This window comes from Acomys russatus, chromosome 22, assembly GCF_903995435.1.
Source record: "Acomys russatus chromosome 22, mAcoRus1.1, whole genome shotgun sequence".
Taxonomy (NCBI): Eukaryota; Metazoa; Chordata; class Mammalia; order Rodentia; family Muridae; genus Acomys; species Acomys russatus.
The window spans coordinates 24696721-24710075 of record NC_067158.1 but is presented as its reverse complement, the minus strand read 5'-3'; the positions used below and the strand labels follow the sequence as shown (position 1 = coordinate 24710075).

The 13355-nt window shown below is 47.6% G+C and overlaps 1 protein-coding gene across 1 annotated transcript in view; it reads right to left on the bottom strand.

Annotated features, from left to right (window-relative positions):
• The window catches only part of Slc5a1 (solute carrier family 5 member 1), a 76220-nt gene extending 71517 nt beyond the window's left edge, over positions 1-4703 (bottom strand). The window contains exon 1 of the mRNA XM_051165253.1: positions 4434-4703. Coding sequence (XP_051021210.1) covers positions 4434-4568 — 135 coding nt within the window. The 5' untranslated portion in view covers positions 4569-4703. The remainder of the gene's footprint in view (positions 1-4433) is intronic.
• Between the last annotated feature and the right edge of the window lie 8652 nt (positions 4704-13355).

The following is a 13355-nucleotide window of genomic DNA, read 5'->3' as shown; positions in this document are numbered from 1 at the left end:
TCACGCCTCTCCTTAGCTGTCTCTGCACCAACTTTGTCTCCAACATTAAATTCCCTGGTGCTCCTTTTCACTTTAAACGGTACATTTTGTATTTCCTTTTGCCCTGCTTGCTCTTTTTCTATGTAGACGTGAGTAAGAATAGTTACTAGTAAGCCTTGGACAGGTCAATATTAGGTCGCCTTGAAATCTTCTCTGCCAGCAAAATTAAGCTATTATTTTTCAGTTTAGCCTCGGGCAGAAAACAGCTCATTCTTTCCCAAAATCTCACAAGAATGGTCTCCAGGTCAGTTGCTACTATTGTCCCTCTCTGAGCCCTCTTGAGCTGGATTCCCACTGTCTGCCCAGCTCTCAGCACTATTATGTCATAACGCAGTCAGAGAGATCCTGATCGGCCATCTTATTCACAAAATATCACACTTCTCCACTATATTGATGATATTATGCTGAATGGACCAAATGAGCAGGAGGTGGCAACCACTTCAGACTTGTTGGTAACGCATATGCGCATCAAAGATGGAGAATATCCAACCAGGATTCAAGAGGAGCCCTCTACCTCAGTGAACTTCCCAGGAGTCCAGTGGTATGGGGCAGGTAGGGACAATCCTTTCTAAGGTGAAAGATTAAGTTATTGCACCTGGCCCCACCCATCACTAAGATAGGAGTACAATGTTTAATGGGCTTATTTGGATTCTAGAGACATCACATTCCTCATTTGGGTGTGTTACTCCAGCCCATGTACCCAGAGACTCCAGCTTCGAACCTGCTAGCTCTGAATGGAGCCTGGTACAAGAAGAAAGTTCTTCAACAGGTCCAGGCTACTGTGCAGGCTGCTCTACCATTTGGACCATGATCCACCTGACATGATGGTACTTAGTGTGTCAGTGGCAGATGGGGATGCTGTTTGTAGCCTTTGGGAAGTCCCCTATCGGTGAATCACAGAGAAGACCCTTGGGATTTTGAAGAAAAGCATTATGGTTATCTGCAGACAACTATTCTTGCTTTGAGAGACAGCTTACGGTTTGCTGTTGGACCTTAATGAAAACTGAATGTCTGGCAATGCTGCACCCAATCACCACGCCACCTGAGCTGCCCATCAAGTAGGACAGAGTACAACAACAGAGGCAGGCAGATCTCTAAAGGTTTGAGGTCAGCCTGATCTACAAAGTGAGGTCCAGGACAGCCAGAGCTATGTAGAGAGACCTCACCCCTGCCCTGCCCTTCCTGGGGTCGGGGAAGAAGAAAGAAAGGATAGAAAAAGAAAGGAAAGGAAGGGAGGGACGGTGGGAGGAAGGGAGGGAGGAAACTAGGGTATTGGGCCCTCAGAGTGAAGATTCAGATGTGGCACACTGTGTTCTGATATGTAAAATGGGGCAGTCCTGTTCAGGGCAGCCTACATAGGTTACAATGGGGGGGGGGGGACATTGAGATGTAAGAAACTGATTGTGTGATGTTTAACCTGGTACCAGGAAGGATTTCTTCTCTCCCAGAGCTGCCCAGAGACGAAAATTGGACCCCAGGGGAGACTTTTTGCTGGAATATTCGATGAAGAGAGATATGAGTATAGAAGGAAAAGGACAGAAGTCAGTAAACTTGAGGGCCACATTTATGCAAATACATGAGGAGAGAAGGAACAGCGTGACGGAGAAGGGACGCTGGAGAGGGTTTTCCAGAAGGGCAGTGTCTTGAAGAAGAGACAGGAAGAGTAGCATTGGTTTCACGTCATAGCCTCTGAGTTCTGACCATCCCTGCTCTGGTGGCGATTTCATCTAGATGAACTTCTGGCTGCCCATCGTTACGTTACCCTCACTAACAAAAGTGAACGGTTAGGCTCCCCCAGAGGCCATGCCAACCCAGTATTCAGTGATGCTGTTAACTCAAAGGCCATCCCAATTCAGGTAATGATGATCTTATTGGCTCAAATGACAAGGGTTTTTTTTAAACAAGAATCTTTATGGAAAGAAATCATCTGATTAAGCTAAAATAAAACGGGTTTGGAGCCTGGAGAGATGGCTCAGAAGTTAGGAGCACTGGCTGGTCTTCCAGAGGACCCAAGTTCAATTCCCAGCACTCAAATGGCAGCTCACAATTGTCTATAACTCCAATTCCAGGTGATCTGATGCCCTCTGCTGGATTCTTAGGACACTGTATACATGTAGTGCATATATACATGCAGGCAATATACCTGTACACATATAATAATAATAATAATGATAATGATAATAATAATAATAATAATAATAATAATAATAATAATAATAAATAATTTTGAAAAATTAAGAAAATGGGTCTGATAGTAGGTACTTTGGAGTTTGTGGTTTATCTACCATTTAATTTAATTTACTTTATCCAATTATGTTTAGAACCCTCTAAAAGTATAAAAGTTATTCTTGGTTTATGAGCCATATAAAAATGGACTGTTTTGGCCATTAAGCCATAGATGTTTTGGTTGTTTTTTTTTTTTTTAAACAATTCTAGTCTGGATTGGTAGCATCTCCCAGCAAGAATAAGGTCAGTGATTCTGCTTAGACAGATACATAAACCCCTGAAGAAGCAATGCGAAATTGTGAAAGAAAATAGAGATAAATATCAAACAAGTAATAGGCCAAAGCTTAAAGATTATCAGTGAAGAAGCAAAGTTGAAAGAATATAGTAAAGTGAATAAATTACAATAGATAAAATACACATAAGAAAAGAAAGGCTGTAGAACTGAGCTGAGCACTGTGTTGAATGAGCAAGGTCCAGAGGCACTGGCTAATGGGAGAAGATTAAACATAGACAAATACTGACCGGCTCATTAAGCAGTATTTTAACAGGACAAGTGATACTGGTTCACAGATATTTCAAAAGTGCAAACACCATAAATAATGCAAACACCTGCAGGATTGGGAAGGCTACGACGTGCCTGGATAAGAGCGCTGACATGATCAGTGCGTGCCTGGAAAGGGGGCCATCTGGTGTGGCTGGCAAAGGGTGGGTTCACTGCTTGCCTCCAACAGCGACCAACCTGAATTGCAGGGGGATGACAGAGAGGGAGCACTGTGCTTGAGGGGCATCCCGGTGTCAAGGCAAGGATCAAGACACCGAAGTTCCAGGCACAGTCCCAGGGATTGCAAAACCTTAGGCAATTCACAGCCACCTCTCCTGTAAAGTTATGATTAGCATTCCTGTCTTCCCTGTCCTGTGGCTTTTTGTGTGACGGTGTATTGCCCAGCTTACTGTTTCTGCCCACTTTACTTGAAAATACAAAAACTACCCAGGGCACTGATCATACACCTTATAAGGGAAATGACAGTAGCATAAGGAAAAACTTCCTAGCATCATAATGACCTTTCAGACCCAACTCACAGTATGTGGGGAAGGGGATCATCGGAACAGATGCAAACATGCCTATTTCATACTTGGATAAGCCGGGGCTGTGGTAAGTGTATTCTATATCGGTCAGCTCAACCACACGGGAGCAAATTCTAAAGGTCAGTATTCTAGACACTTGCACACTGCCAGGGAAGCTAGGTATATTGATGGAGAGTCAGCCCCACTGTCCACACATGACTGACACAGGAGGAGCCTTTTTTGATACATGTGGTTTCTACAATTCCTTTTTAAAACAAAAACACGTGCTTCCTCTTGCCCCTGATACAGCTGCGCCTGTGAACGCATTAATGCTTGCCATCCTTTCCTAACTCCATAGCCCAACACAACCTCCCGAGGCCACAGCAGCTTCCGCCACAATTCATTGTTAGAGAGACGGCTGAAATGCTTGCACACTTTCTCTAGCTGTTAGGTGTGCCAGCCTCATAAATGAACTTTCCAAGTTCCAGGCTCTGAAGAACAAGTTTCTCTGGTTTGGTGTGTCCCCAGAGTCCCAGGAAGAGACACAAGTACTTCCCTCTCCCAGCGACCAGGTCTCTGGGCTCTTTCCTCATCTCTAACCCCAGGTAGCCTCTAGAACCCCACCAGAACAAGCCAGGCCTCTGGATTAGCCTTCCCCAGGAGGGGGCATTGGTCAGCCATAGGCCTTCCCAAGTACCTGTACTCTGCAGAGACTATGACTTTGGGGCTCTAAACTGTTTCTTTCCCATTGGATACCGGATAATCAAGAAATCGGAAGGTAGCCACCTGCCCTGGGCCCCTCCCTGCTGCTCCAAGTTGCCTCTTTCCCGTCCCTTACATTCTATCCTAGTCTCTTATGATCCTCTGCCTTCTCCCTCAACTCAGGATCTTCCCTGGCCTTCCCGACTGGCTCCCCTAGGCACTCTCGACCTTCCAGAACACAGGCGCCCTGTGCCCCAGCATTCCCAGGAAATTCTCACTCCCCTTTATAGACTTTTATCCTGCCCTTTGTGGCTCAGCGAAAACATGGCATCTCTGTGAGCCCTCTCATGCCACACAGTGGCCCTGGCCTCTTCAGTCCGTGTCCCCAGACCCGCACATACCCATAGCCCGACAGCCATCACCACCAAGAAGTAGATGACAATGACTGAGATGTCAGCAGGATTGCGAATGCGTTCATAGGACTGGATGGGTGCGCCGGTGGCGGTAACCGCGGGGCTCCAGGTGCTACTGTCCATGGCGGTGGCGACGAGTCCCTCGGCTCACCGGCTCACCGGGGCCACTCACTCCTTATACTGCCTTTGAGTTAATGATCAGCCCCGAGGGAGGGGACCCGGGACAGAGCGGCAGTAACGCTGGCTCCTGAGCTGCTGCGCTGCACCGCACCGTCGGGAAGCAGCTCCGAAGTGCCCAGTGCTGAAAGAGGAGCCAGCAAAGGCGCAGGAGAGACAGCGGGCAGGTAAAGTCTGTTCCGTGAACAGGGAGGGGCCTGCTAAGGGGTGGTGACCGCCTGGCACAAAAGTCCTCTGTACTCCCGCAGTGGGCACCTTGCGCAGTTGCCACGCCTGGCCTGCCACGACGCCGCACGTGTTGCAGAAAAGAAGCTACACAGAGGCATGGAGGCACACAGAATGAGGGCTGTGCTTCATCTGTGGCAGGTGACTTTGAAGGGGACCTAGCATTTCTGAGGACGTGGCTTTCCTTGTGAAAAACAAACAAACAAACAAAAACGAGTGCAGGACCTTTCAGAGAACTCAGCCAAGTTCTTGGTCTCCAGGAGAAATTCTCAGGAGGTCATATGAGATTGTTGGATGGTGCTGGGGGAAATTCAATACAAATCTCTTGGCCACCAGCACCAAACCCATTCCTGACTTCTCCACAGCATGGAATCACCAGAAACAGAGCAATTCCCACTGTAAGGAGAAAAACAAAAACAGCCTAGGAGAAATGGGGGGATGGAGTCCTCACCACAGCCATAGCCTTGTCCCGTGTCTTCATCTAAATGATTCAACCCATCGTGGACGGAAATATTTTTGTACTGAACTTGTACAGACTATTTTCCCAAGCAATACAGTATAACAACTTGCACACGGCAGTTGGTGTTGCAAACAATCTAGAGGTGATTTTTAAAGCACATGAGAGGACATGTACCAGTTGTGTGTGTGTGTGGGTATGTGTGTGTATATATATATATGTGTGTGTGTGTGTGTGTGTGTGTGTGTGTGTGTGTGTGTATTCATGCTGTTGCATGTAAAATACTTGAATTTCAGTATTAACAGCATCCTGGAACCAAACCCCCTCAGACAGCAAGGGACAATTTGTAATGTACTTTGAAACCCCTTTAAAGTGTGAAGGATGTCTGGTAGTGGTGGCACATCCCTGTGACACCCTGTGACAGACAAAGGGGTCCTGATTGGAGGCTGGCTTATGTGTACAGTAAGACACCTGCAGCCTAAGTCAAGTCAGAGCACCCTTCAGAGGGAGGACTTCTAGAAACCAATCCCAGACGAGCTTTAGAGAAGATGCATAGGATAGCACACCCAGCCTAGCTTACCTTCCCCAGAACACCTGCCACAACCTTAAAGGCATAGGAGTGGGGGGGGGGGGGTTGCAGCAGGAAAAATGCAAGAATTCATGGCTGGAAGTTCAGAGCCTGAGTTCAAAAGAGTTCTCTCCTTTGCCAAATGGCCTTAGGCATGCCACTCCTCTCTCTCAACCTGTTTCCTCTTCAGTCAGACTGGCAGACTATCTCTCTTTCCCCCCACCCCCCTCTGGAGACAGGGTTTCTCTGTGTAGTCTTGACTGTCCTGGGCTCACTTTGTAGGCTAGACTGGCCTCAAACTCACAGACATCCACCTGCCTCTGCCTCCCAGAGTGCTGGGAACACAGGTGTGTACCACCACCTCCACCACCCCTCGACTCCACACACACCCCACCTCTGCCCTCCTGGCTAAGCTCTTCTCTCTTTTTTTTTTTATAAGATCCTAGAATCAATTCTGACTAACCAGGCTCCTAAATTCTTAGTCTCTTCTCTCTTCACTGGAGACAAGCCCCGAGGCACTTAACATATCAAAAGCCTGCAGACCTCACTTTAGCCTCAATCTTATCCCCTGCTGTATCTCCCAGGAATGAGATTTTTCTACTTATAAAACCAGGAAAGGGAACTGAAATCATTGTCATGAGGGATCCATCAGGCTCCTCCCTGGATGCCACCATCCTCCCCCCCCCCACATACACACACCCCATACCTCACACACACTCCATCCCACCCCACACCCACACCCCATACCACACACACATACACACACACACACACACACACTCCATCCCACCCCACACCCACACCCCACACCTCACACACACACACTCCATCCCACCACACACCCACACCCCATACCACACACACACACACTCCATCCCACCACACACCCACACCCCATACCTCACACACACACACACACACACTCCATCCCACCACACACCCACACCCCATACCTCACACACACACACACACACACTCCATCCCACCCCACACCCACACCCCATACCACACACACATACACACACACACACTCCATCCCACCCCACACCCACACCCCACACCTCACACACACACACACACTCCATCCCACCCCACACCCACACCCCACACCTCACACACACACACTCCATCCCACCCCACACACCCACACCCCATACCACACACACACACACACACACACACACACACACACACTCCATCCCACCACACAGCAGTGCCTACTAATCCGACATATCAAGTCAGAATTCTGGCTTCCTCCTCTAACAAAAGAAAGAACTTCTGGAACATGCTACCTTACTGGCCTGGGCCACTTTTTCCTCACTGGCAAAGTGGGCTTAATAACATCTAAGGTAGATAATTCCAGCACCGAAAGCATTTCAGTGCACTGCACAAGACATAGTGCAAGAACAGGGTTATCTTTTATCTTCTCCATGATCGTCTTACCTGGACTCAAAGATGAGGGGCTCTTGGTGTGCCCTTGCTTGCACAGAGCTAGAGACAGATGTGACCTGGGCACACGTGATACAACCTCTGTTTTCACAATGACCATCTTTGTTTTCCCATTTCATGGGCACTGGGACTCAAAAGGTTAAGTAAACTGCCCCAAGCTCCTTCAGATGGAAATGGCCAAATTGGTATTGAATCAATGCACCTGTGTGTGTTTTAACCATTACTGGAGAAAGAGAGGGCAGAAGGGGGACAAATCAAGAAGATGTGATCTCTCTCTCTCTCTCTCTCTCTCTCTCTCTCTTAATTTGTTCACTTTACATTCCGATTGTACCCCCCCTCCCTCATCACCTTCCAGTCCCACCCTTCCCCCCTCACGCCCCCTCCCTCCCTCCCCTAGTTCTCAGAAAGGGGAGCCCTCTTCCTCTCACATCTGACCTCAGCCTATCAAGTCTCAGCTGGACTGCCTGTATCTTCTTCCTCTGTGGCCTGGCAAAGCTGCCCCACCAGGAGGAAGTGATCAACGTGTGGGAGCAAGTGTCCAGGTCAGAAGTAGAAACATCCTCAGAAGCCTACAGGCCCTCGCTCAGGAAGTCACTACCACTGTCGCCTGGGAGCCTGGACCCACCCTGCCAACTCAACACCCATAAGTCAACTGGCCATGAGGCTGGAAATCAGAACCACAAAAGGAAAGTTTGAGTAAAGAGGTTAGGCAAGAGAAGCAGAGGGGGAAGGGACCACTGACAATCAGAGATGTTTAGGAGAACCATATAGAAACCTATCTTCTAAGCTTTCTAAGAAGGTATTTTTTTTAAAGAATGTTTGATTGGAATTCCCCTACACTGAGGTACCATGCTCTTCCCAGAAGCTACAGGTTATCAGACATAAAGCTCAGTGACAAGTATGGAGCATCCCCTGTAACACTATTGGTCAGGGCATCTCAGAGACCCCCAAAATAATACAGGCTATTGTCATCGCTCTTGGTTACCCAAGGCACCACACAGGTTGATCACAGGGCATGGAGAAATCAAACTGGTGCTGACCTGAAGCATCCTCCCTGATGGCTGGATTTTACAGTGCCAGGAAGCACTACACCAGCTGCTGCGGGAGAAAAGCCAGTAAGAATCTCACCCAGGTGCAAACCCTGTGAACTTCAGTAACAATCAGGCTGGAAAAAATATGCCCATCGGCACGTTAACGGCATGAATGATATTGGGGTAACAACTGCATTCTAGGTGGAATTAAGGTCTGCTTTGCAGGAGGAAACTCAAACCTGGTGCTGCACACCTGGCCAGGAACCCATCAGCTGGACGTCACAGATGCTGCTGCCATTTGCTAAAGGGCTATAGGATCACACTGCTTACTCTTCTGCCCAGAGACTAGTCAGTGCATCGCTCACTCCTCAGAAGTTTCTTTATTGGGCAGATGACGGTTAGTACAGAGGCTTACAACTTGTCAAAGTGCAGAGAAAAAGTGGCTGGAGTGCTCAGCCTCAGTGAAACAACCTCAGCACGCGCGCGCGCATACACACACACACACACACACACACACACACACACACACACCAGCCAAGGCTCAGGAAATATCACAGAAGAGGGTTCAAAAGTAAGGAAAGCTTGATGTAAGATTATGTCTTCTGAATAGGCTGGAGCAGCTGTAGTTGCCTGCATAAAATCAAGCCAGCCAACACTCCAGCAGAGAGAACGGAGGGGTTCACAAGGCTCCACCCCAGCTGATATTCCCAGAGCCTGTGTGTGTGTGTGTGTGTGTGTGTGTGTAGTGTATGTATGTGTATAGGGTATGTACGTGTGTGTTTGTCTGTGTATGATAAGATTGTCCCATTTAAGTCATGCACAATGACACACACCTGTGATCCCAGCACTCATGGAGGCAGAGGCAGGTAGGTTTCTGTGAGTTCAAGGCCAGGCTGGTCTATAGCGTAAGTTACAGGACAGCCAAGCCTACACAGAGAAACCCTGTCTCAACAAAACAAAACGAAGATTGCCCCATTTAGGCTGAGCACTTGATGGTCACTCTTTCTCTGCACCAACAGGCAGAGAAGTTTCCTTCATCAGTGTGGCCCAAGGTAGGTCGCCCCTGCCCCCATGACTGGCATCCTACATGTGCCTACAGCCATCTCTAATTAGCCTGAGTGAGTTATTTTGAAAGAAGAAGGAGATATGAAGTTGGGAGGGAGATGAGGGTTCCAGGAGGTATTTGGAGTGGAAGCAGGCAGCGGATATGATCCAAACACATTATATTCTAGGTTCACTGCATGCATTGTCCCAGGTTAGTGCTACAGATTGTACAGGACCCCTGGGTCCAGATCTGCCAGCCTTGATGGTCTCCTTGTGGGGCTCTTGAACTCTCTAGGCCCTTCCATCTCCCCATTCTTCCATACCACTCTCAGTGCTCTGCCCAGAGTCTGGCTGTGAGTCCCAGAGGACATCTATGTTGGGCTAATATCCACTTATAAGTAAGTATATACTATATGTGTCTTTCCCGGTCTGGGTTACCTCACTCAGGATGATCATTTCTAGTTCCATCCATTTGCCTGCAAATTTCAAGAGTTCCTCATTTTTAATAGCTGAGTAGTATTCCGTTGTGTAAATGTACCACCGTTTCTTTATCCATTCTTCAGTTGAGGAGAATCTAGGTTGTTTCCAGATTCTGGCTATTATGAATAAGGCTGCTATGAACATAGTTGAGCAAATGTCCCTGTGGTATGGTGGAGTGTCTTTTGGGTGTTATTAAGGTTTTTTTATGCTTCAGAGGATCAATCCCAGGGTCTGGCACATAGTAAGCAAGTGTTCTATCACTGAGATACACCTTTATCCCAAGAGTTATTGTTTAATGGAAAGTGACCTGCAGAACTCAGTGGTGAGCAAAAAGCTGTGGAACTGTGTGGTGTTGGTGGTGACAGTGGTGGTGGTGATGGTGGTGGTGGTGATGGTGGTGGTGGTGCTGGTGGTGGTGATGGTGGTGGTGGTGCTGGTGGTGGTGGTGATGGTGGTGATGGTGATGGTGGTGGTGATGGTGGTGGTGGTGGTGGTGATGGTGGTGGTGGTCATGGTGGTGGTGGTGGTGGTGATGGTGGTGGTGGTGGTGGTGGTGCTGGTGGTGGTGCTGGTGCTGGTGGTGGTGGTGGTGCTGGTGGTGGTGGTGGTGATGGTGATGGTGGTGGTGATGGTGATGGTGGTGGTGATGGTGATGGTGGTGGTGGTGGTGGTGGTGGTGGTGGTGCTGGTGGTGGTGGTGGTGCTGGTGGTGGTGGTGGTCCAACACTATGGGTGTAATTAATATTCTGAATTGTATGTTTAAAAGACCAAGGTGCTACATTTTATTTTATACGTACTATACCACATGAAGATCATAAATTTTAATGAAATCTAAATATATTAGTATAATTCAGGAAAAATATCTAGGCAGCTGAAAAAAATCTATTAAGGTGAGTGTGGGATTGGAAATCTATTTTTGAGTCCAACAAATGCCAGATGAACATTGTTCTAAGCAGCCTGGGTGCAAAGAGAACAGATTAACAGCCTCCACATCCCGCAGTGCTCGGTGGGCGCCATCCCTTAGGAACAACAAAATGTTTGGGGATTTGAGGTGGGGCTACACAACATCTGGGTGCGCTAACTACCTCCCGACCTGTTCATTTCACAATGCTTAGTTTTATACTGACCGTGTGAATTTTGCTACATCCAAGTAAAGTGAAAGATAATGCACAAGGCATACTCAGACAGCAGGAGAAGGAGGAGGACGAGGAGGAGGAGGTTGAGGAGGGGGAGGAGGATGAGGAGGAGGAGGAAGAGAAGGAGGAGGAGGATGAAGATGAGGAGGAGGAGGAGGTGGTGGTGGTGGTAATAAAACTTTCTTACCATTTCTCCCCAACTTGGCTGACTTTAAAGTTTCTTGCATTTCATTGAGTGTTCAACATTGCCGCTTTAGCTGAATGAAACAGAGAATTCATCTCACCACCAAAAGAACATCCTCTTCTATCCCATAAGGTATCTAGTCTCAGTAGTCATACATGGAAAACACCCTTTCCTTCAACCACTTACTCATTTATTACAACAGACAATGGGGAGACAAACTTGAACGACATGCTGGCTCAGCTTCAGGTCAGCCGAGGAGAGTTTGCACGTGATACCTGCGTGCTGGTGGACGTGCAGGGCCCTGTCTCTTCCCCAGCCACTCTTACAAACTTCTAGTCTCACTTTAAACTTCTTCCAAGGGGCTTTCCGGATCCACAATTCTATTTCCATCCTTCCTACATGTGCATCATCCGTTAAATTATGTTTATATAGCTATACCCCTATAAACTTCATGAGAATAGTGCCAGTGTCTCCTGGCCCTCACTGTGCCCAGGGCTGAGGCTGAAACATAGCAGGCCCCCATTGCCTAAGTGAATGAACAATAGAAATGGCAAAACACGGTTACAATGTGAAAGATGCTCTGGCTGAAAAGTAAAATAAGTCTGCCTTGGTCCCTTTAAAGAAGGTACTGAGAAGAGCAAAATGGACCACTGAGGGTCAGTAGGAGTTCCTAAAAGTAACATGGTTGCAGGGGCAGCATGAGAGCACAGACTGCGTGTTCAGAACTGGAAGTACCTGTGGTCTGCATGGCTGGACACAAGAGCCGGAGACAAGGCAGAGACACGGACAGGCAAAGGGTCATGGAGGACCTTGTAAGTAAAGCATGCTGGAGTCCATTGCATAGAACTGTAGGGAAGGGAAAAAAAAGCCAGACTCCCCAGCGTTCGACCTTAGACCCCACAGAAGTGGCCTTCAGACATCCACTAACTCCCTAAAACTATATGCACATTGTGGTCAGGTCTGTTTTCTAGGGGAGAGGGCCCAGAACCTTAATCAGATTCTCAGATTGACAAAGTAAATTAAGAACCACCCCTGGAGGTGGAGCGGGGGCTCAGGGGTAAAGAGCTCTGACTGCTCCTCAAGAGGACCCAAGTTTGATTCCCAGCACCCACATGGCTGTTCACAACCATCTGTAACTCTAGTTCCAGGGGATCTGAAGCCCTCTTCTGGCCTCCTGCAGGCATCCGGTACTCACATGGTGCACAGACATGCATGCAATGTCCCCTTGATGGGGAGGCCCGATGGCACCCGGAGGAAAGATAGCAGACTACCAAGAAGAACTTTGATACCCTAACATCATATTCAAGGGGAGGAGGTCCCCATCAGTCATAGTCATAGGGAAGGGGAATGGGGTGAAAGCGGGAGGGAGGGAGGAATGGGAGGATGAACAGGATGGCATAACAATTGAGATGTAATATGAATGATTTTATTTTTCAATAAAAAAATATATTGAGGGCCCAGGGGTCCCACTCAAAATAAGGCACCAGCCAAGGACAATACAGGCAGTAAACTTTAAACCCCTACCCAGATCTAGCCAATGGTCAGAACATTCTCCACAGTTGAGTGGAGAGTGGGATATGACTTTCTCACGTACTCTGGTGCCTCACATTTGACCATGTCCCCTGGAGGGGGAGACCTGGTGGCACTCAGATGAAGGACAGCAGGTTACCATGAAGAGACTTGATACCCTATGAGCATATACAGGGGGAGGAGGTCCCCCTCAGGAACCGTCATAGGGGAGGGGAATAAGGGGAAAATGGGAGGGAGGGAAGAATGGGAGAATACAAGGGATGGGATAACCATTAAGATGTAACAAGAATAAATTAATTAAAAATATATATTAAAAATAAAATAACATGCATTAATTTGCATATTATAAAAAAGAATTTTTAATAAATCTTTAAAAAGTAAAACAAATGTCTATAGGTGAAAGCAATATTATACATCATCAACCGTTTAAAAAAATAAAAAAGAACCACCACCTATTTACCTATTTTGACACCACCCGCCCCACCCCACCTCCAAACAACCCCACCCTGCTCCAATCCCAGCTTTTAAGGTACTCACAACAAAACGTGAGTTTCTTTCTTTACTGCCTTTCCCTGTTCACGAGCTCCGCAAGGAAAGACTTTGCCTGTCTTAATCTCTGCTCTGTCTCT